Source organism: Strigops habroptila, chromosome 1 (assembly GCF_004027225.2).
Source record: "Strigops habroptila isolate Jane chromosome 1, bStrHab1.2.pri, whole genome shotgun sequence".
NCBI lineage: Eukaryota > Metazoa > Chordata > Aves > Psittaciformes > Psittacidae > Strigops > Strigops habroptila.
In genome coordinates this window covers 154,514,169-154,535,177 of record NC_044277.2, presented here as the reverse complement: position 1 = coordinate 154,535,177, position 21,009 = coordinate 154,514,169, and the positions used below count along the sequence as shown (strand labels likewise).

At 40.6% G+C, this 21,009-nt stretch overlaps 1 protein-coding gene across 27 annotated transcripts in view; it reads left to right on the top strand.

Moving 5' to 3' along the window:
* The window catches only part of ARPP21 (cAMP regulated phosphoprotein 21), a 404,051-nt gene that overhangs the window by 347,160 nt on the left and 35,882 nt on the right, over positions 1-21,009 (top strand). For all 27 annotated transcript variants that reach the window (XR_003989920.1, XR_003989925.1, XR_003989940.1 and 24 more), the window contains 4 exons: positions 5,066-5,296; positions 9,493-9,662; positions 11,223-11,327; positions 13,588-13,851. Coding sequence is in view for 1 of the 27 variants with exons in the window: in XM_030475686.1 (XP_030331546.1) it covers positions 5,066-5,296; positions 9,493-9,662; positions 11,223-11,327; positions 13,588-13,851 (770 nt within the window). In the remaining 26 variants the exon portion in view is untranslated. The remainder of the gene's footprint in view (positions 1-5,065; positions 5,297-9,492; positions 9,663-11,222; positions 11,328-13,587; positions 13,852-21,009) is intronic.

The window sequence follows — 21,009 nt, the reverse complement described above, 5'->3', positions numbered from 1 at the left end:
GAGGAAAGTCGTAGGAAATAATATCTGAATCACTATTTCTATCCTTCTCTCTAAAATTTTATTGAATGGCATTAAAGCAGAAAAGAATGACTGTTCAAAAAATAATGGGGAAATATGTCTTGATAATAAAGTGTTCTCCCTTCACTAACAAATGCTGAGTGCATTCATAGAGCTGTCAGAACCCCCACATGCTGTTTGCATATGTTTTCTAAGGCACATTAGGTACCAAGTGATACTTCATGCTGCATATTTTGCATTCGATCTTCATTACTCTGTATTCTGGTCATAGGCAGCACTGGATGTCCCCGACCTCACTGCACATTTAAAGCTTGATCATGTTTTTGTTTTGGAGTATCTTGTTTATTTTCTGTTGTCTTTATTATAGTGGCTGAAATGGGATTGCGGAAGTGTAGCTACAAATGTTAGCCATGCTGCCCTGGTAGCATGGCAGAACCTGGTTGGCACCAATTCTGTCCTTGTTCTCCTCTGCAGAAAGTATTAGTCTGATCTCTGAAGTGCTTTATGATTCACAGCAATAAATTTAAAACGTTTTTGTCTTGCATATTGTGTGTATGAAATCAGTCTGAAGTCATGAGCAGGTCAAAATGCTCTCCATTGGCTGAATGATGGAAAATGTGAACATTTCAAATGTGAAAGTTATTCTGCGCACGTGACAGTCATCCAGAGGCATTGACAAACATCCTTCTTGAGCTTAGGAGTACTAAAACTTTCAGGATTCTCACAGATGGCGCACAGCTGCCTTCGAGAGTATATCCAGTGATGCAATATTAGCGTTAGAGCCCTTCTGGATAATTTTTAATATTTTCACCAAAACTAAATGTCCTGCCCTTAACATCTGATAAATCAGGAATTGATGGTACATAGCAGACAAACAGAAACTGAGGCAAGATCAGAAACAGAAAGATGTTTGCCTCCCCTTAGGCAAAGACAGATCACAGAACTGTGCTGTTTCCTGCAGTAGAGTGCAATAGTGTCAATTAGTGTTAGACTTTAATTGCATCCAGCTGCATGGGAATTAGAGCTTAGCAAAGGAATGATGTTATTTCATTCTTGCAAACTTCACAAATGTGGCTGTTTGAAACCCATTACATGGTTACCTTACTGGCCCTGGTGGTTGTTTTCCTGCACCTGTTGATGGTTTAGAAAGCCTTATTCCACTGCAAAGCACAGATTGTACCATGCAAATAAAGACGTCTTCTCTGTTGCTCTGAAGCTTAGTAGATATAAAGAGATGTTTTAAGCCATAATTCAATATTGAGTGGAGTGTTAATAATCTAACAAATTGCAATCAGATTGCATACACTACAACTTAGGACATGATAAAAAACCTTGGTTAATTTAGACTTGCAGTAATGTAGTGGACTTTCCAGGGTTGACTAAGCATGTCAAGGGGCAAGTGAAATAGATGTCCCTGTAGGCATAAAAAATGTACTTCTTCAGTCTCTAACACACTCATAAAGAGAAAATCCAGCTCATCGACTACCATGTTATTGTCACTGACAAATTACAACAGGTTTTAATACACATTATTAGGAGGGAAGACACAATGTGTTTCAAAGAAACGTCCTCTGAGTATCTACATATCTGTTTAATTGTTTGGAAGACTCAAAAGATGTAACTATTGCATCTTTATCTTCTCTTAATGCATTTTCCATTCAATGGAATGCACATCTGTTGGAGTTGATGTCTTTCCTCCCCATTTACCAAAAGCCTTCTGCGCTGGGGTATTAGCTGTGTTGATACAGATCTGGAGGCATCGTTAACTTCCTTAGGAGCCCCACTCTAATCTCTCCTGTTAGGTGTTCATTGGCACTCCTGTTGGGGAAGGACCATTATATGCAGGCATTGCAACATGTTAACCCTTTTAGCATTAGCTTGATGAATCTTGTGAGTCTGAGAGAAACTCTAGGAATGTTGATGTGTGGGCAATAAATCACAAGCCCGCTGCTTCCAGTCATACTCTTCCCACCAACTGACTGTACTGAAACATCAATCCTATTCTTAGAAGTGCATCTTGCAGAGAAATGATTGTGTTCACATGAGCACATACCATTATCATAAAAAAAATAAATACATTGTAATACACAGAAATGCAAGTGGCTTACAAAAGTAGTAAATAAATATTCCCAAGCCAAGAAACTGTACCTAAGACAAAAAATATTTCCAGAAGTGATCAGTGCTCTACTGTTCCTGAAAAATTGACTGTCTGGAACAAGTAGTGGGTAGATTTTGAGAGTCTAGTTGGTAGGAAGGGAAATACTTACCTCAGGCATGGAAGGTGGGATGAGCAAAGTCGTCAGATACTGAATGCTGACCCAAAGAAAATAGAGCAAGACATGGTACATCACTCACTGGCACTCAGATTATTAGAAAGTTAACAGTACCTCCATCCTCTTCCCACCAAGAACTGTCTCAGGTATTAAGTGCTTGTGGTGATTTTTCTGCCTCTTTTTGCTTTATCACTCTTTTTGAACTGCTGCATCTCTCAATACTTTATAGCAATAGAAAGTGATGAAAATATGATGGCTATTATTATGTCAACTGTGAAGCAGCAAGAAAATTATAGAAGAATCTAGAAGTAGCCATCATTACATACTGAAAAAGAAGAGGTTGGATTGTATAGTGGGGGCAAAAATCTCATTTAGTCCAAGTTCCTTTCAGAAGTCTTTAGCAAGACATCTCTTAATGCGAATCTGAATAAAGTCAGATAGTTCATTCTTCTTTTCATTTGCTACAGTACTGAATTCATTATGTGGTGATTTCTTATTCCACATTTAGACACTGTGGAAACAGCTAATCACAACTACAAAGACAAGATTAATTGGTGTTAATTTCCAAACATTAGTCTTGGAATTTACTTGGCTTAATATGTGTAGACTTAAAATGATAGGAACTAAGTTGTAATGGTGGAAAAAATGAAAATAGATCATTGTTATACATGATAAACGGGGTCAAAATTGGTTAAGTAGTAGTTTCTGGGATGATTTTTTTTTTATATTCAGAAAATTCCTGAAATGGATTTAAGTCTTATTTGTGTTCTTTCAAAATCACCAATTTGATCTACTGACATAGAAGAGCAGATCTCTGATATTTTAAGGCAGACATTTCAAAGCTCTTGTCTTGGCCAAGGTGGAGTGATAGCTCCAGAGGTTTTTCCACTGCTTCTGCCTACCATTTGATGAGTACATGTGAATTCATTGCAGTCCTTTGGCTTTTAACATTCAGAAGCTGGTAAAGATCAATCCATGATTCTGCCATGAAAACAGCTGAAAAGGGGAGAAGTAAAAAACAGTTGAATGTCAGAGCTGCAATGTGCTTTTATGCACGCGGCATTCTCCAGAAAAGCACAAAATGGGGGGAGAGAAGTCTGAACTTGGGCTTGATATTACATACATGCTTAGGAAAAAAGGGATTATGAAATCTCATCACCCCTCCTGCATCTCCAGTACGCCTTCTAACCTGTTGAATTCAATAGGTGATGGAAGAGAGGAGAAAGTAAAGCAAGATCTCAAAGAAGCAAGGAAGATGCCAAATACCGCTTGCAGCTTGGTGAGGATGACCACCAGGAATATCTCTGCAATTTGTAGAAACACTGAAATCTGAAATGATCCGATAAATGAAACTGTCCCTGCAGGAATAATCTGTCTAACTTCCCAGCCTCAGTCTACAAGGAGAGGGGAAAATATAGCAACTAATACAACTTTGAAGTGTATATATAAGAATTAAACATTTCTTCTAAAATCTCTATCGATTTCTCAATTAGATACTGGAGAAGCAGATTTAGGCTCCTGCTGATGGCAAATAATGCACAGCTCATAAAGAGGACTGCCTCTAGTAGCTGCCATATGAATATAAAGTTTAAAGAAGATGGGTAAAAATGTGTTTCAGACAATAATCTATGTTAATCTATGGAAAGACCCTCTGTTAAGTAACAGGATGCAGGTGTGATTTCTTCAGAGGAAACCTATTTTGGTCTAATTTTGAGGAAATAAATGAATTCCAACACGGATTTTACCGAAACGAATCCAAGGCTTTAACCAATCCACTGCAGTCCTCCTGTAGTATCCCAAATATGAAGGATGTAATTTGCTCTCTAAGATGTTTGCTAAAACCTAAGTCTGAGTTCCGTCTTTTCTTTTAGTCTGCACCTGCAGAAAGGCACTAAGGAGGTTAGTAATTATTGTAAGATGCATAGACAGTGCACAGAAGTAAAATAACACAAGTTGCAATTAAAATATACTTTATTTTTGGGAGGAAGCATCTATACAGGTATTTGCTGTCATACCTCCCTTGTATTTGCCCTTTCGTGCTGCTTCAGGGAAGCCATTCATCTGAGCTTTATGCTCTCAAAGATCTTTGTCATTTTTACATGAAGCAAACTGAAATCTAATCAAGTGAAAGCCCTGAAGTTTGGAAATAGTATTTGTTGTTTAAAATAATGCATGTCCCCATCCTTCCAGGCAGGAATGTATTTTAGCACATTTCATTTATCTTACTTGATCAATTTTAATAGATTAGGTGCTGAAACACCCAAGTGGCAAAAGTCCTGGGTAGCTTTAAGTTAATATACATATGGCACAGCTACTGTGCTACTTGACTGACAACAACTGCTGTTGCTGGGTTGGCTTTTTGTTTTGTTTTTCTTTATACAAAATGTTCAGTGTTTGTTCCTTTGTGGGGTTTTTTTTGGTTGATTAGTTTTTCTTTCATTTACAAACACCATGTTTAGTTTTTATACCTTATGAACCAATATTGCTGAATGATAAATAGGATAAATACGTGCTGAGTGCTTTGTGTTCTATTTGATAAATCGATTTACTGGCTGGGGGAAAGCGGTTGTTGGAGGAGGGAGGTGGTCGTTTGAACTGTAGAAACGCCACTGGATGCTGAGCTCAGTAGGGAGTGAGAACCCCACTCCTGCCCGCTGGGCATGGGCCAGTGCTTGCCTTTGCAGCCTGTGAGGGATGTCCTCATGTCAGTGACATGTCTGATGGGGACCAGGGTCCTTTGTAACCCCTCTGCCGCGTTTGTGTCTCCCTGTTAGGCTCAGAGTCTTCCAGCAGCGCTGGCTCCTCAGGATCACTGTCACGGTTACATCAGCCTCTCCAAAGTGCATCTCTTGTCCCCGGGGTGACGGCCAGCTCTTCGGGCAGTGTGTCCTACCCTGAGAATGGGATGAGTGGCCAGGTGGCCCCCAGTAACACCAGCTATATCATTCTTCCACTTGAAGCTGCGGGGATACCACCTGGCAGCATCCTTCTGAACCCACACACAGGTCAGTACGATGCTCTCCTGCCTGGTGCTGCCCTTTGGTGTTTCCAGTGTAATTTGGGGAGTTGGCAAATTTCCTGTTTCTGGGGATATTTTCATTGAGGCACTTTATGAGGAAGCACATATACATGGAAGTGACGTTTAGCAAGGAGTTTTCTCAAATCTGCAGGCAAAGCTGGATTGGCTTTGTGAGGCTGTTGTGGCATAGCAAGTAGGAAGTGATACAAAACACAATTGTGCAGTTCCAGAGAGGATATTAATCTTGTAAAGTCCTAGCGCTTCTTGGCTGTGAATCCTCTGAGATTCTGTTAGTTTCAGTAAGGACGAATATTTTTCCATAGCAAGCATGCCGAGATACGGTGCAACCGAAATACGATGTCAAAGTCTTAGACATTGTGCTTGACAGCAGAATTTCAAAAGGCTTAAAAGGCTGCATTTGAATTAGCACATCAGAGTTAATTTTGTTGTGAGCTGTATGATTAGCCATTGTATTGAAATTGGAAATTCTCTGCTGAAAGAAATTTGTAACCTCTTCAGTTCCTGGTAGTTAGCAGCACTGTGGCACACAAGTGAGGCACTTGGAGTCACCCAGAACTGTGAATGCTTCAGAAACCACTCAGCTTGAGCCGGAGTGCTTGATGGAAGATAAAAGCAGTTTGTTACCTCCTCGGTCCAGATGAAGTCCAGGTCACGTTATGCTATTACTCCCCACGGTGTTGTACTGACAGGATTACAAAGGTTCAGGGAGGTTGAGACCGTGATGGTTCTGCAGTGATTTGGGTTATTTCAGTGACCATGACTAGCTGTGCTGTCAACCTTAGCTGAGTTATGCTGGGCTTAAAATAACAAAGCCTACAGTGAAATATATGTTCTATTATACCGGGAGCTGAGGCTGAACTCCAAAATATTTTTTCGAAGTGATTAATGGAGCATTCAGGAGCTTTTTATGTGGAGATCTTTGTTTCTAACCAGTATTTTATGTCTCTTATGCCCTTGTGTTCCAGTGTTTTGGTGCAAATATGTAAAGCTCATGCTAAAAATATTTTTCTTTTTGGTCAGAATTCAGTCAAGAAAAACTGAAAATTGCAGCATTTAAGAAAAACATAGCCTTGACAATCCTATTAAAACAAGCTTTCCACAGATACTTAGAGACAGTAGTATCTGGGGCTGATCAATATACATCAGCGTATATAAAATCAGGCATTAGTTCTTGTTTGCTTGGATTCCAATGTGATAAATTCTTTCCAGAGAGGTGACTTAGTAACTTGCACAAATTAGTGCTTTTCTAAAGCCTTTACTACTTACGTGCACTTTCATCAAGCTATTACAGTATTGACATGAGAGTCTAATACGATCAGCATAAATTGGGATTTGGGGCATTTCTTAAACACTCAGGGGAGAGGACAGAGCAGGAGGTGGGCATAAGACAAAAACCATCATTACTGTTGTTCTGGAAGTTGACATTTCTGTCTGTAACACTGGAATTCCTTGGTCAGTAGAGAAGACAGCATTTTGTGTGCTGTGTGGTCCACTTTCATGCAGAAGTCATCCATAGTTCAGGTGATAAGACTGTCCATTTAGCAATTCGCATCAGGTAACTCATATTTTGCCCTGGTGGCCTAGGAAATCTTTTTCTGCTATAGACGTAATACCCTTCAACACTGTCACTAGACCAGAGCACCTTGTCTTCCCTCTTCGCTGTCTGCAGAAGCATCATGGAGAGATCCGTGTACGTTGATATGTTTAACATTCAGGGAACAATTGTTTTTTGTGTAAGCAGATTTTTGTGTTTCTTTCAGACTCTGTTTTGTTTCTGTAGCTCCCTTGTAAATACATACATGGTAAAGACAACGGAGGGAGCAGTTCTGAAATTGAAATTCTTGTCTCAGCTGTATAGCTTCACGCTGCTACCTGTGCTGGAAGTCAGGGTATACTGCAGTGTCTGCTGTGTTTTTAACATGCAGCAAAATACATGCTGCAAATTTGCTGCTCTTTGAGCTCCAAATCTTTGCTTCTTATTAGGGTAACATTATAAAAGAAGCTCCATAGGGAGGAGGCTTAGATTGCTGGATGCTGTGCTCAACTATCAAAGTGATGGATGCTGTCAAAAACATAGATGAAGAGAAGACAGTTTAAAGACAAGGGAAAAGGAGCTTTGTTTCCTGTAATGAATAGATTTTCTTTCCCTATATAACACCATTCTTTAGCTCTTTCTTCTCCTCTTGCAGAGTGGCTACTTCCAATCTTTTTCTCTCTTTTGATCATAACACCATGTCCTTTAAAGATCCTTGCTTCCTTTCACGCTGCATAGTCACTGACTCTGCGAGCCTCTAATGGCATCCACAGATGCTGTCAGTATGTCCCTGCTCTGATTATACCTTTCAGCTCCTCCTCAGGTGGTGGCAATCCTCACTTTCTTTTCCATATCTACAGTTTCCTTTGTTTTCTCTCTTCTGCTTTACCCTTCTCCTTCCCCAGATGAAGATACTTTTTGCTTGCTTTGGGAAAGCCATTTACATGGCTGTGCCGTTTTACTGTGTTTCACCACTTCAGCAGTCTGGTTTACCTTTTAAAGGATTCTTGTTGCCACGTTCTCTGACTTAACCCCTTTGACAATTTAAGAGCATTTACGTTTCATTCTTACTCCTTTAAATGACGTCACAATCTTTGTCCTTCTCTCAGGGCCACAGTTCATAACTTACAAATGTCTTCTCTGTTACCATCTGATCTTTCCCTTTCATTTCTTATTTCAAGATTTCTTCACGAAAGGTCTTTTTTTCATCTTTAAAAGCATTTCTAGACCTTCTCTCTTCCAGTTCTGCCATCCTTCTTTGAGACACAGGAAATGCTCTTTACGGTTTCCTTTGAGCATCTGGCACAGGTTTTGGGAGCCTGTAATTCTGCTCACGCAGTGTGACTTTCCCAGTCTCCTAAAGTACTTCTAGAGCCTGAGACGCCCAAATCTAGGGAGTCTATGCCATTGTCGCCCAGTATGTTCACAGCAAGGAGCAGGAAATCAGCTAGTGGACAGAACTGCCTTGTGCTTTGCTTCCATTCACTCTAATGATGACCTTTCTCAGTGTGAGCGTGAGATGTGCCCAGTATAATATGGTGACTTCATCGTGGAAGTCTTGATGGTTTAGAGAGAGAGCAGGGTTTCTTTAGCCAGTGCTCCTCATGTGTTCCTGACCATGATTAATAAGAGGGAGGAACCAAAAGGCTGAGGAGTATATAGAACAGGTAGAGATGCTTGTGGTATACAAACCAGAAATTCATTATTTCACTGTTGCTCTCAGTCGCCAAATTCCTGCAGATCTCCCTTTTTATCTCAAATGTTCATACTTTAGTTACCTACATTACATGTTATCACTTTACTGCTAAAATTCCTTCTTCTCAAGGAAACATCTGTAATTCCTGTGATTTACCAATTTATGATGGAAGAGAACTGAGGTCATGGAAAACATTTTCCTTACAGAAAAATACCATTTCCTTTTTGCTCATAAGACAATGACTTGGGTAAATTTATTTATTTTTCAACAAACATTGCTTTTTCCCAGCTGAAATATCTGAAGCAAGAAATGTTCAGCAACTTAGTAGAACTTTGGACAGAATTTGTCCTGTGTATACGAGATTTTCAAAGACGTAAGTGTTGCTTCCTTGATGACTTCTGGTGCTGCCTCCTTTAATTACATAGGGCACAGGTCTCAAAAGTACAGCACTATGTCATTAGAATGTGTAAATAAATTAGTAATGAGGGTGGGTTTGAGTTTTTTTCCTTTCATTACAAACTGTAATGTGTCAGGAGTAGTTGTGCACATTTGACTGCTATTGCATGGCAATAAAATGTACATGAATATTCTCTACCTTCAGTGTTTGTTTCAGAGTTCAATTTTAGCACTAATTGATTCATCATTGAATGACTCCAAGTAACCATCGCATCTGACTCATAGCCATGGTAACCTTCCACCCATTCCTTGGGAAGTCATACTGCCAAAACAGATATCTGCTGTCTGCTTTGCCTGCAAATTAAAAAGAAAGAAAGAAAAGGATGGCTGATCCTGTAATGGGGCATTGAGAGTGATGAGCACTTTACTGTTGTAGCAGGTCAGCTAAATAGCCATCAGTTAAAGCAAGGTTGTATGATTTCATACAGAAAACATTCTTAGAAGTGTTGAGCAAAGGCAGGGTGCTCTGTTTCAGGTCAACCGTTCGTAAATCCTGATGGGACACCGGCAATATACAATCCTCCCAGTGGCCAGCAGACGATGAGGAGCCAGATGGTGGGACAGTCTCAGCAGCAGCCTTCATCCCAGCAGCCTCAGCAGGTTCAACAGCCACAGCAGCAAATGGCAAGTCACCTTGTCACACAGGTAGGTGTGGTGGCCATCGGAAAAAGCGAGGAAGCTCTTGTGGATATGAAGGATGGCCTAAAGGGTAGGAGGGAAGGATGCAGGTAGACAAAGGATCAGGATGTTCTTTTCTTTTGAAACAAATGGCGCCCATGATTTGTATAACATGGGTAGAGAGGGAAGATTCCTTTTTCAGTTTCGTCTAAAGCATGGTTTCATTTTCACAAGGACTTTTAAGTGGGTTGGTGCATGTCTACATACATTTATTTTGCAAAAATTGCCCACAGGTGAAAGCTGAAGCATTTAATTTTCAAGCTAACGTGCTGTGTAATTCTCTCCAGAGAGCTGGGGAGCTTTCCCTGTCCCTTTCGACAGCCGTGGGCTGGAGTCAAAGAACCAAGTACAACACAGGGCTCTACAAACTCTTCCATGTCCGGTTGTATGAGGCGTGTTCTGTGGGTAGCCCACTCTCTGTGCCCCAGATCAGGGGTCTTCTGCCTGCACCCCACGTTCTGGCCTTGACCCTCCACCGAGCCGCAAACTCTGGATCTACAGCAGGAGCGGGGAAGAGCAGCGTAGTTTGGGCCCATGCCATGGTGTATCAGCTCTCTGGCCCCTGGTTGAACATGGCACATGGCCAGATGTGCTCGAGCATGGTCAGCATCTGCTTCAAAGTTAATTTGAAGGATTGTGTGCCCGCTCTTCCAGAGCAGGATGGGGGGGAGGAACTACTCAAGCAAGAACCCTACATCCTGCTTACTCACAGAGCAGCCAAGATCTGTGGTTCTTGTGTGGCTTTATAATGTGGCACAGTTTATCCCAGGCTACCCAGAAATACAATGCTAAAATTCGGTGAAGTTGCTTGGATTTTACTGGGTTTAGATTTGTGTGTTTGTGGCTCTTATTGAATGATTTGATCTTAGCAGTGTTTGAAGACAGTACTACAGTACTTACGCAGGTAGCACCAAACCTGTGTAAGACTCATGGTAAATGAGAGAGTAAACCAAAAGAAATAGTAAAGATATTCCAAGGTAATAGTGCTGTAGAAAATTGTTCTTTCACTTAGATAAACATCTGCCCCAAGCTGATGGGTCTGTCTTTTGGTAACTCACAGCCTGTTCTTTGTCATTTTTTTTTTTTTTGGCTATTGTGTTCTGCCAAAGCAGCTTTACAGTCATTATTCCTCTGCCTATGACACACTCATCAGTTAAATCAGCTGTTATCAGCAGAATTCAAATATACACTTATGCTGTGTTGCTTTCCCATTTTATCTCTATGAATTAAATGTAGAATCATAATTTTGCTTTGCCTCACATCAGTAATAAGGTGTAGCTGTGGCTTTATTTAATCTAGCAGCCATTGAATATGTGAAAAAGACAGAAAAATCTGTGATAAAGAAATGTTTGGTATAAGGCTAAGATGAAGATGAAAATTGCAGTACCTGACCTCTTGTACCTGCGCTGGCAATGAGTCGCCTGTGTTTTCAGAGCTGTGTTTGAGACCTTTGTTCTCAATAACAGAGGTGGCAGGGGTGGTTGTTGTTATGTGTATTTATTGTCTTTCCCTGTGCTTATTTTGCAGCCTGTTCAGGCAATGCAGCCATCTTCTCAGTCAGTCCAATATCCAGCAGTTTCTTATCCTCCCCAGCATCTCCTGCCAGTCTCTCCAACGCAGCAGTTTTCTGTGGTACTAAAGATTTTTCCTTTTATTTTTCCTTTCCATGATGTTGAAGTTGGTTGTGTAAGCATGAGTATGCCCAAGAGCCTCTGGGTAGCACTGCGAGGGGTGTCCCACGTGAGAGCCCCATCTAAATCCCCATTTGCCTTAATGCTTTTGGTACGGACAAGCTTTCTCTTGGTTCTGGTTATCCAACCTGGAGGACGATGGCAAGAGCAGAGCTGTCTACCTGGTTAGCAGAGCCTCCAGGTTAGTGTTTTGTTCTGCTTGTGGTAGGAACTTGTGTCTTCCGACTTCAGGTTGTGGAAGCTTAAATTGCTAACTTGGGTGTTTGAGATTTGGGCTATTCCCCTTTTATGTCCACAAAGACTGGAGAAGAGAACTTTAGAAAACATTCTTTTGTATTTTATATTATTTTCTCAATATACTAAACCCACTGCCTGGATTTATTCCCTGGTGGTACCAGAGCACTTGGAAAGCAGAGTAGTGGTGAACCAGCTGCAGAAGGTGTGGTACACTGTGTGTCCTGAGAAAGCACCAATGGACACATGTAATAAAGATAAATAGAGTGCTCTCCTGGAGTCTGATTCTGGCTTGGTGCTTACAGGGCTAACATTGTGCTGTTGTAAAATGAAGCTGACATTTTAAGAGGCACTACAAGATTTTTTTTTTTTTTTAAATGTTATTTTTTGTTCTCGCTCTGGTAATCTTGTTTATGACTAGTATTTTTTTTTCCCAAGGTAGAGGTGTCATGTAGTTATAGTAAGAGATGGAAACAAAGCTGAATGGATCCTTGCAGCTAAAATAACATTATTAATGCCTGGTGGATGAGCAGTACCATTTAAAGGACAATAAAAAAATGTTCCATGCTGAACACAAGTTGCATATCTCAGTGCTAATTCTCTTGAAAAGCGCCTTGCAGGCATCTCAGGTTGTTCTAGTGATAGTCGTAGGAAGGCTGATATTTTTAATGGCTAATTTAATAGTGAAACTTCACCTGAATTAATGTCTTCAATGTACATTGCATTATACACAAAATGTATTAATTACAGGGTTTTGAAGCTCTTGCTCTCTGTTGTACAAAACCAGAGACATTCTAGGCTCAATGAAGGTTTTGTTTGCAGTTGTTCACTGTCCAGGTAGCTTTTTTAAGACTGCTTTGGACAAACAACTTCTGTACCTAAATATGGATGTAGGAGGATGGCGAAGTTAATAGCGTTACATTCTTACATCACCTGCAGAGCTGCCAAGGGTGTTTGAAATGTTCTCCCATGGTATCTGCTCTCAGAGTGGGAGGTTAAGTCAAATAGCATGAATGTTCTAAGTAAAAAGCCTTTTTGTAGTGCTTATTCCCTATCCATGAGGGAGTATGAGGAAGGGACCATAATCTGCATATCAGCACATAATGGAGTTTTATGCTGGATTTATTGCGGTATAGAGTATGTTGAGTATTTAAAAGTCTTTTGATATGGATGCAGGTGAAGATGCATAGAAACACATCTATAAATCTTCGACCTTCACAGAATAAATTTGAGAGAGTTGATTAGTATGGATCTTTTTGCAAACTGAACAGATACTGTCTAGAATCCCTGTATCATTACCAGCACGTAATGTGCCTTAGGTCCATTGACTTTACTTGGTACGTTCATTCTACCATAGATTTATTTTTTTCCCCTCCAGTAAAATAAAGTACTTGTTTCTTTCTGATGCTGAATAAAAAGCCTTAAAATAGCAACTGAAGGCTCAGCTTTTTTCACCTTCTCTGTGTTTACAACCTTGGATTTTCAAAACAGTCCAGAAAGGTAAAGATCTGCACCTGAATCCCACTGATTTCCTCTTGGGATCATTTTGAAACACAGATGACGCATTAGCAGCCTGTGTTTGGCTGAGGAATTCAGTGTTTGGGGGAAGAGGTATTCATAACGTTATTTTCACACCCTTTATATTTAAAATGTCTTCCTTTGAACACTGTAAAGTTCACTTGTCAATTTGGAATAATATGGAGGAGCAGGGTAAAAGCCAAAATAATTGGCTTTTGTGCCATGTGGTGCCATTCCCCTTGCAGTCTGGAAGTCTTTGTCAAAGCATTTATAGTGATTTCCATTTAAATTGCCTCCATTTTTGTAGATACCCCTGCAAAGTTTGGTTTTTGAGCCGAGTGATCCCTTTCCCCCTTTGTGTCCTGTTTGAACCTGTTTTGTTTTGCCAATTTGCATGCCTACTGCAGACATCATGCCTGCATCATCTTCTATTGCCTTTCACCCTGCAGCGAGATGACATGACAACACAGTTTAACCAGATGAGCTTGAGCCGTCAGTCGTCGGGAGACAACCCTGAGTCGCCGTCTGGTCCTGTGTACCCATCGCCTATCTTGCAGCAGCCTGCCCAGCAGGCGGGTTACATTATGGCTTCTCCAAGTCAGCAGCTTCCCCCAGGAGGCTTTACAGGTTCAGGTCCACCAGTATCCCAGCCAGTGCTGCAGCCACCACCTCCACCCCAGGGCTTCGTGCAACAACCACCACCACCTGCTCAGGTACGCGTAGCCTTTGCTATTGGTTTGGCATGTTGCTCATTATAACAGTTTTAGGCAACAGGACACTTGCAAAGCCTCTATCATTTCCTGGGTTTCAGCAATTCCTTCCTTATCCTCACACCGTTTTCTGAACACATGTTCATACTCCAGGACATATCTGGACATGGTAAGGGAAGGATCCTCCTCTGTCAGGGCGCTGTGTTGGCGTTGTGACCGACATAAGTGTTCAGATTATGAACCTCATTTTCCAGCTCAGTTAGAAATGCAAGATGGGAAAAAAACTAATAAAAAGGGAAAAAAAGGATTTGTGGATATAGAAGCTTCTTTGTTTAAAAAGTGGTTAAGGAACTGGGGGAAGATCTTGGAGGCTATTCTTACCCTGTTTCCCTATTCAAAGTACGCTAAGATGGCACTTAGGGACATGGTCTAGTGGTGGACTTGGCTTACCGTAAGCCTGTGTGTTAGGCTTACAGTAGGACTCAATGATCTTAAAGATCTTTTCCACCCTGAGTGATTCTATGAATATGAAGGAGGGTGAGTAAATATCCATAGTCCTTTTTCCCTGTATATATATACACCAAAAGAGCAACACGTACATCAGCCCAGGTAGTCGTTAATCATATTTAATTGACTTGAACATGTGAGATGTCACAGATCAGTAATTTTAACTGTCTTCCTGAAGAATGATTATGTTTTACTGTTCACTACCAAACATCTCCACTTGTCTCCTGGGTACCTTTACAGAATATTGAAAGTGATTACTGTCAAGAAGTAAAATGCACAGATGACTTTCTGGCCCATTTTCAAGGCATACACTTTAAAAAGATGAATTTCTTCATGCAATTATAGATAACTTCATTTAAACTCTACTTTAAAATGGTATTAATAGTATTTCTCTTGTTTTCATTTTATCCTTTGGAAGAAAATATATGAAAAAATAAAGAAAAAAATCACCATTTCTTTTAATGTAGAAGTAGGGTAAATCCTACTGGGTTTTTTTGTTTGCCACTTCTTACTGAAAATCTTCAGTTGTGTTTGTTAATGGGATTCTGTATTGCCACAGTAATGAAGAATTTATACTGTTACAATGTTTTAAGTGAGCTAGAGATTCAGTTAATTAGATCACTAATTAACAATAAAAGATATCTGAGGACTGCTGGATGCTGACACCCCATAGAGGACTGTGATGTCCATAGTTAGAAACTATGCAGCCATTTTTTCTGAGAGAAGGCTTGTAATAAAAATAATTTTAAGGAGCTGAAGTTCAATGTAATGTGATTATTAAAAAAAAAAAAAGATAATATTGATAGAAAAATATTTCAATGTTTGCCAAATGTAGCATATTTTAGAAATATTGGGGAAAAAAAGGTGACCTGACAAGCAGATTCCGTCTCCCCACCTGGTCTCTCTCTCCTTAGTGAGCAGGTGGAGGCTCTCTGGGCTTCTCTCCTCACCTACAACCCCCCAGTGGCCTCAGTGTTTTCAGGCATCATTTAATCAAACCTCCCGACACTCCTAGTGAACCGGATCAATGTGAGCACCTCCATTTCACGAGCTGTCACTGCAGCAGACAAAGCGATAGGTTTCCCAGCCCTGCGGTATGGGGTTTGCTTGGGGGGACTGCAGCATCCCGCATCCCAGTTTTCACTCAGTCTGGCGTAGCGCTACTTTATGGGGCTGTTTTCTCTCATTCATGCTTGCTCTGGTACTAATGGAGAGTCAGGTGAACTTCTTCAAAGGACAAATGATGAGGAGGTGCCTTTTTATGTAGAGGCTGCTGTAGGAGCAGTACTGTACTGGTATGTCTAATGGCCAGTGCGTCTCTGTACCCCAAATACAGTACGTGCAGGCGCTTTCCCCCTCTGTTGTAACAAAGTGGAAAGTTACCAAAGGCAGAAGAATATCTTTTGGGTTTGCAGCAATCTCAGTTATTTCAGTGGGGAACGGTTTGTCCTCGAGGGGCGGCATAGAAAGGTGAGAAATTCAGCGCTGTCAGCATCCGCTGCACGCACCAATCATCTCCAATTTACTGCTATTCTAAAAGATCCTTGTCAGATACCTATGTGGAAGAGGGTGTGTGGGATGTCAGTCCCTGCTGCCTGTGTCCCTGTACTGTGACATAGCAGTGGGTTTGGTCTGCAGGGAGGGAAGAGGGTGCAGCAGCTCCCAGCATTCGCATGCACAGATAGGAACCTCTGATCTATGTCTCAAGCGTTAATTCATTCTCTTCAGCCCTAGAATTTGGCACTTTGGTTTGTGTACTACTTGTAGCATGTGTACAGCAATAGAGGATCCCACATATAAAAAGATGTGCAAGGCCTTTGGAAATAGTAGTTCCTCTGCCCTAATAGCTCAGCTTTCTGTGTAGAGCACCTAGACCCCAGCTGTCTATCCTGCCCATGGCAAAACTTCACTGTGGCAGTGGCTATTGGCATTCTGCTTTTGGGCTTAGATGCAATAGTGAGGCTGCTCAAAAGCGCAGTAAGGATGGTAATGCATGCAAAACATAATGTGATGCGCTAATCAATGCAATCAATGTAAAAGCACTTCTATATCTTAAAAGTTGCTATTGAACTTAAACCAGTAAAAAAGATTCTTGACTCTAATGGGTAATTAGTTCCTGTAAATGCGTTGCTGCTAAGGTTCTAGTGGGCTGGCTGTGGTGTCCTATATGCTGTTGGAAATTAGTGGAGGTTCTGTGAGTGTGATCATTTCCTTTGGGATCTTAAAGAAGGGGAAAGAAATGCTCTCCAAGCCTACAAACCCTATGGTATTGCATTTAAATTATTAGATTTTGTATTAAAGTTCAGTTAAACATGGCTCTATGGCTGCTCTCCAAGATTCTCTCTCCCAGTCTGCATCAAAGCAGCATCAGACTGAGTTTGAAATGAGATGCCTAAGAAGTGGTGAGATGCCTAAGAGGTGGTGAGAGGACCCCTTACGTTCCTTTTGCTGTTTCTTTCATCACAGCTATTCCCCAGCTAGACAACAGAGTAATGATTTAATAACCTGAAAATAATGATCTGTCTTTGTTCAGCCAATTGGAAAAAAACAACAAAGAAAAAACCAAACCAAAATGAAACAAACAAACCTTAACCATTAGCCTGGGTTTGCTGAAAGGGACTTTTAGTAACAAAAGCCTGTTTGCTTTCTATATCTCAAATAGGAAACATACATCTTTACTTTCTCTATGTCCTTCTATTTGCCATTTTCTTCTTTCAATGGTACTTCTATAACACTTAATGGGCCCAGGCACTTCAACAAGGGTCCGCATTTGGGTTTTGCAGCACTCACTCCACGGTGCTTGTCATTGCCTCTGCAAATGAAGAAATGGGAAAACTGTGAGTACCCTGCCAATGGGAAGGGATATGCTCCCTTAAAAGTTATTTTCACTGTGGAGTCATTCTTTCTGAAAAGTAAACTGGCAATATGATGTCCAGAAATGAGATGGCATGAATCCTTGGAGAGATATGGAGAAGTAATACGCATGTTCAGGGATTTTTCATCTGAATTCATTTTGTGTCGTCATTAATTTTAGTTGTCTCTTTGCAGAAGACCCCTCCAAGAGAGTCTCTAGCTACCTTAAGACAAAATATTTATAGCATGTCTCCTCTAGGAAGCTTGTTATGAAGAAGGTTGGTGAGTCGCTGCGAGTGAATGGATCTTTCCTTGATGATCTCAGAAAATTATTTTGGAGGACATCCTACAGTTTTAGACAGGCCATTATTTTATGGAGGGGAGTGGAGGAGGGGAGAGAAGGGAGGAAGAGAAAAATCCTTGAAGAATGGCTGATCCCAGTCGGTTAGATATTGTGAAGAAATGGTACCTCCGTGTGTCCATACATCACTGTGGTTTCTGTTGTCTTCACTCCCATTTATGCTGCCGTTAGCAATAGTGTCAGCATCACTAATCATCTGGAGGAATTTGTTAATCCAAACCTAACTGGCTATCAGCAATGTTAAGAGAAAATAGAATACCTGTCTGATGTCAGAATCAAGCTGTAAGTCAGTGGGAAGGTAGTTTAGGAAAGTAAAATCAGCCTGAAAGATGTGTGGAATCCTATTTCTACCATGAGGAAACGAACATTATCTCTGTGAATTTAAGGGATGCTGCTAGAGAGCAGTCCAGGGACACCCAGCCTGGAAATGGGTTTTCAACAGTATGTGGACAGAATAAAGCCAAAAGCCAGTGCTGTATTGAGTCTTTGCCCATCATCTAGGGACAAAGCACATTAAAAGGAGGAAGAAGAAATGCCTGCTTGTGCCATTTCATGAGCGTCTCTGAAGTGATGTGCCCAGTCAGAAAGAAAAACCAGAATACATTGGAATGGTCAACCTGCAAACAAGGAAGGTATTCACCTTCAAAATAAGAATATCCAAGGGGGCAAGGATCATCTGTCAACTGCTTCTATGGTAGTTATTAAAAAGGAGGGATCTTTTACAGTGTCAAGGATTAAGATCAGGAAACTGCTTTTAGACTGAAGAAGGCAGCATTTATTCAGGTGTGGTCTTTCTTAGAAGGGCTTTCTTAAATGTAGGGTAACCATACAGCTGTGTTGGCATGCTTGTTAGTGCAATAGAAACTTCCTGGTTCTGTAAATGAAATACATTACATGAGCAAGAGGTCCAAGGTTAGATCGTGCATTCGCATGGGAAAGCAATTCAAGTCTAATTTGGCATGCCGGTAGGCGGCTACAGAAATGTAATGGTTTTTGTTGAAGAGCACATAAGCAAGGTGTTAGTAACACTGATGTGATGAGAAACTAAAAAATTCAATAGGGTCAGAGCAGACAATGTAGGTGATACTTGTTATCTCTGACCCCTCTAATTCCACTGCTCACTAAAGTAATAGCAGAAAGGACAAATAACATGTTTTGACTACTGTCGCAGAGATGTACTCAAGATAAATGAAAATGGATCCTTCCAAACCCCTCAACCATGAAAGACCTATTTTATCCAATGTCTATATTTTACGCCAAGCCCTTCTTTTGATGGCTGATCTCTTAACAAAACCCAGAAGACCCAGTCAATTCCAACTACAAACAAATAACCCCAAACCAACTGCAAACAACAGCAACAACAAAAAAATCCCATGAAAACCTAAACCTCTTCTTTGCAAGTCATGCGTGTGTGATTAGTGGCATATTCATCCATTAATCTTTCTCAGTGAAATGATTATTTTTTTTTTTACCCAACACTCCTACTACTGTCGTTTTTCTGATAGATTGCACTCTGACAAGCTGCTAACTGGAGGTATATAGCCACTTTATTCCAATGAATTGAGAAAATGAGAGAAAGGGAGAAGACCCTTTGACTAACTGAGGTGTTATCTGTGTGGTAAAAATAAATACACATTTCCAAATTACCCTAAATGCTTCAGCGTGCATAGATGTTTTTGTGCTAAGCATGTTCAAATACAAACCTCACTTCAAAACCTACATTCTTTAGGCTATGTTTTAAAGTTAATACCTACAGACTCTTTCTACAAGAGATAATCCGCATTGTTCTCATATGCTCATGTATTCTCAAATATCTAGGGGCTCATCTGTACACTGAAAATGAGGAGGTTGAGGGTAAATCAAATAAATTTAAATCCTTTAAGTGAGATTAAGCTGCTGCCAGGAGAAGTAGGAGTATTTCCACAGGCGTTTAATATTCTTTGATTTGTAGAATGTGGTAATAGAAAATAAAGAATATTTGCTAAAATGTCTGCACTGTTCCCCTGCTCCAAGGCAGGATCAACTCTTTGCATTGACTTTACTTAAACTGAGTCTTCTCGCTTCTTTCAAGTCTGCTATTGTAGAGTCTTGCTGAGAGCAATCATGTTTCCACAAGATGAGTTTATCACACTAAACTTGCCTGATCCACATTTTACATGGCTGTGATGGTTAAAGAATGATTTTGCAACTTAAATGTCTGGGTCAGCTTTCCTATACCTTGTGGCTTTGCTTTGAAAGAAACAAGTTCATCCTGGTTTTGTCCATTTTACAAAGGCATTTTGCTTTTGTTACTTTAGTCTCTAACAAAACAAATGGCTCAAGGGCAGGCTGTAGCCATTACATGTCATTTGGTATGTCTGGAGGGAGGATAGCTTTCATTTTTCAATTAAAATGTTCTTGTTTTTCTGGTGTTTGTTTGAATCTGGATGATATTATTAGTGGGGGGAAGAGTTCCATTGATTGAAGAGAAAATGAATCAACCTGGAAGAATGAATTGGTATTCAGCCTCTTGATTGACAGGTGATATTGACTGTCAGTCAGTCTGGGAGTTTCACTTCACCAGCCATACCAAATTCAGCTTTGCTGATCCTGACACTTTTCCCACCAGTTACCCATTCAGCAGTCTTTTGCTTGCCCAAGTAGCCATCCATACCCTCTTCTTACCTGGTCTTTTGTAGCTATGCCTGTTCTTTCTTATCTGGCATCATCTCTAGGAAAACTGCTGGTGTCTCTTATGATGTCCTAGCAGTATGCACAAGGATGCTATTACCTTTACTCTGCTAATACTTTATGCGTGATCAAGTTGAATGAGCTGTCCCACAAACATTTCCTCCATGCAAATGAAAGTGGCAAAAATGGTTCTTATTTTTGTATGAAACAAAAAAACTGAACCCAAACCAAAAGCATTTGGTAGGACTCTGCATATGTCTGAATAGGATAAATGCTACACACAAAAAGAAAAATAAATAAGTAAATTGTATAAAGAAGTGCTTAGGTCACAAGAGAAGCGACGTTCTCCCAGAGCTGTGTTCCTCTGCAGTTTGTTGATACCATATGCTACCAACCTCTGTCAGGTAACTACAGCATCCACTGCAGATGAAAATGAAAAATTTGGAGTGCTCTGAACTTGTCAAAGGTCAGTCGACAACTGTTCAGCTCAGCTGTCTCAGTACAGTGCTATAGCGTGTATAGGAAAAATGTGCAGCTCCAGTCACCCTCAAACGTCCATGTTCCCCTGCGTGATGAGGTGATGTAGTACACATTTCTCTATAATTACAATAACAATAGAAAAAAGAAGCCCACCTACCAGAACTTGCTGGCTCAATGCTTACCCTCAGCTCCTGCAGGAAAGTAGTTATGATTGTGTTTTGAACTGTAATTGTATTCACACCAAGTGTGGGAGAGGCTACAGGGGAAACATTCATGTAGCTGTTAAACAA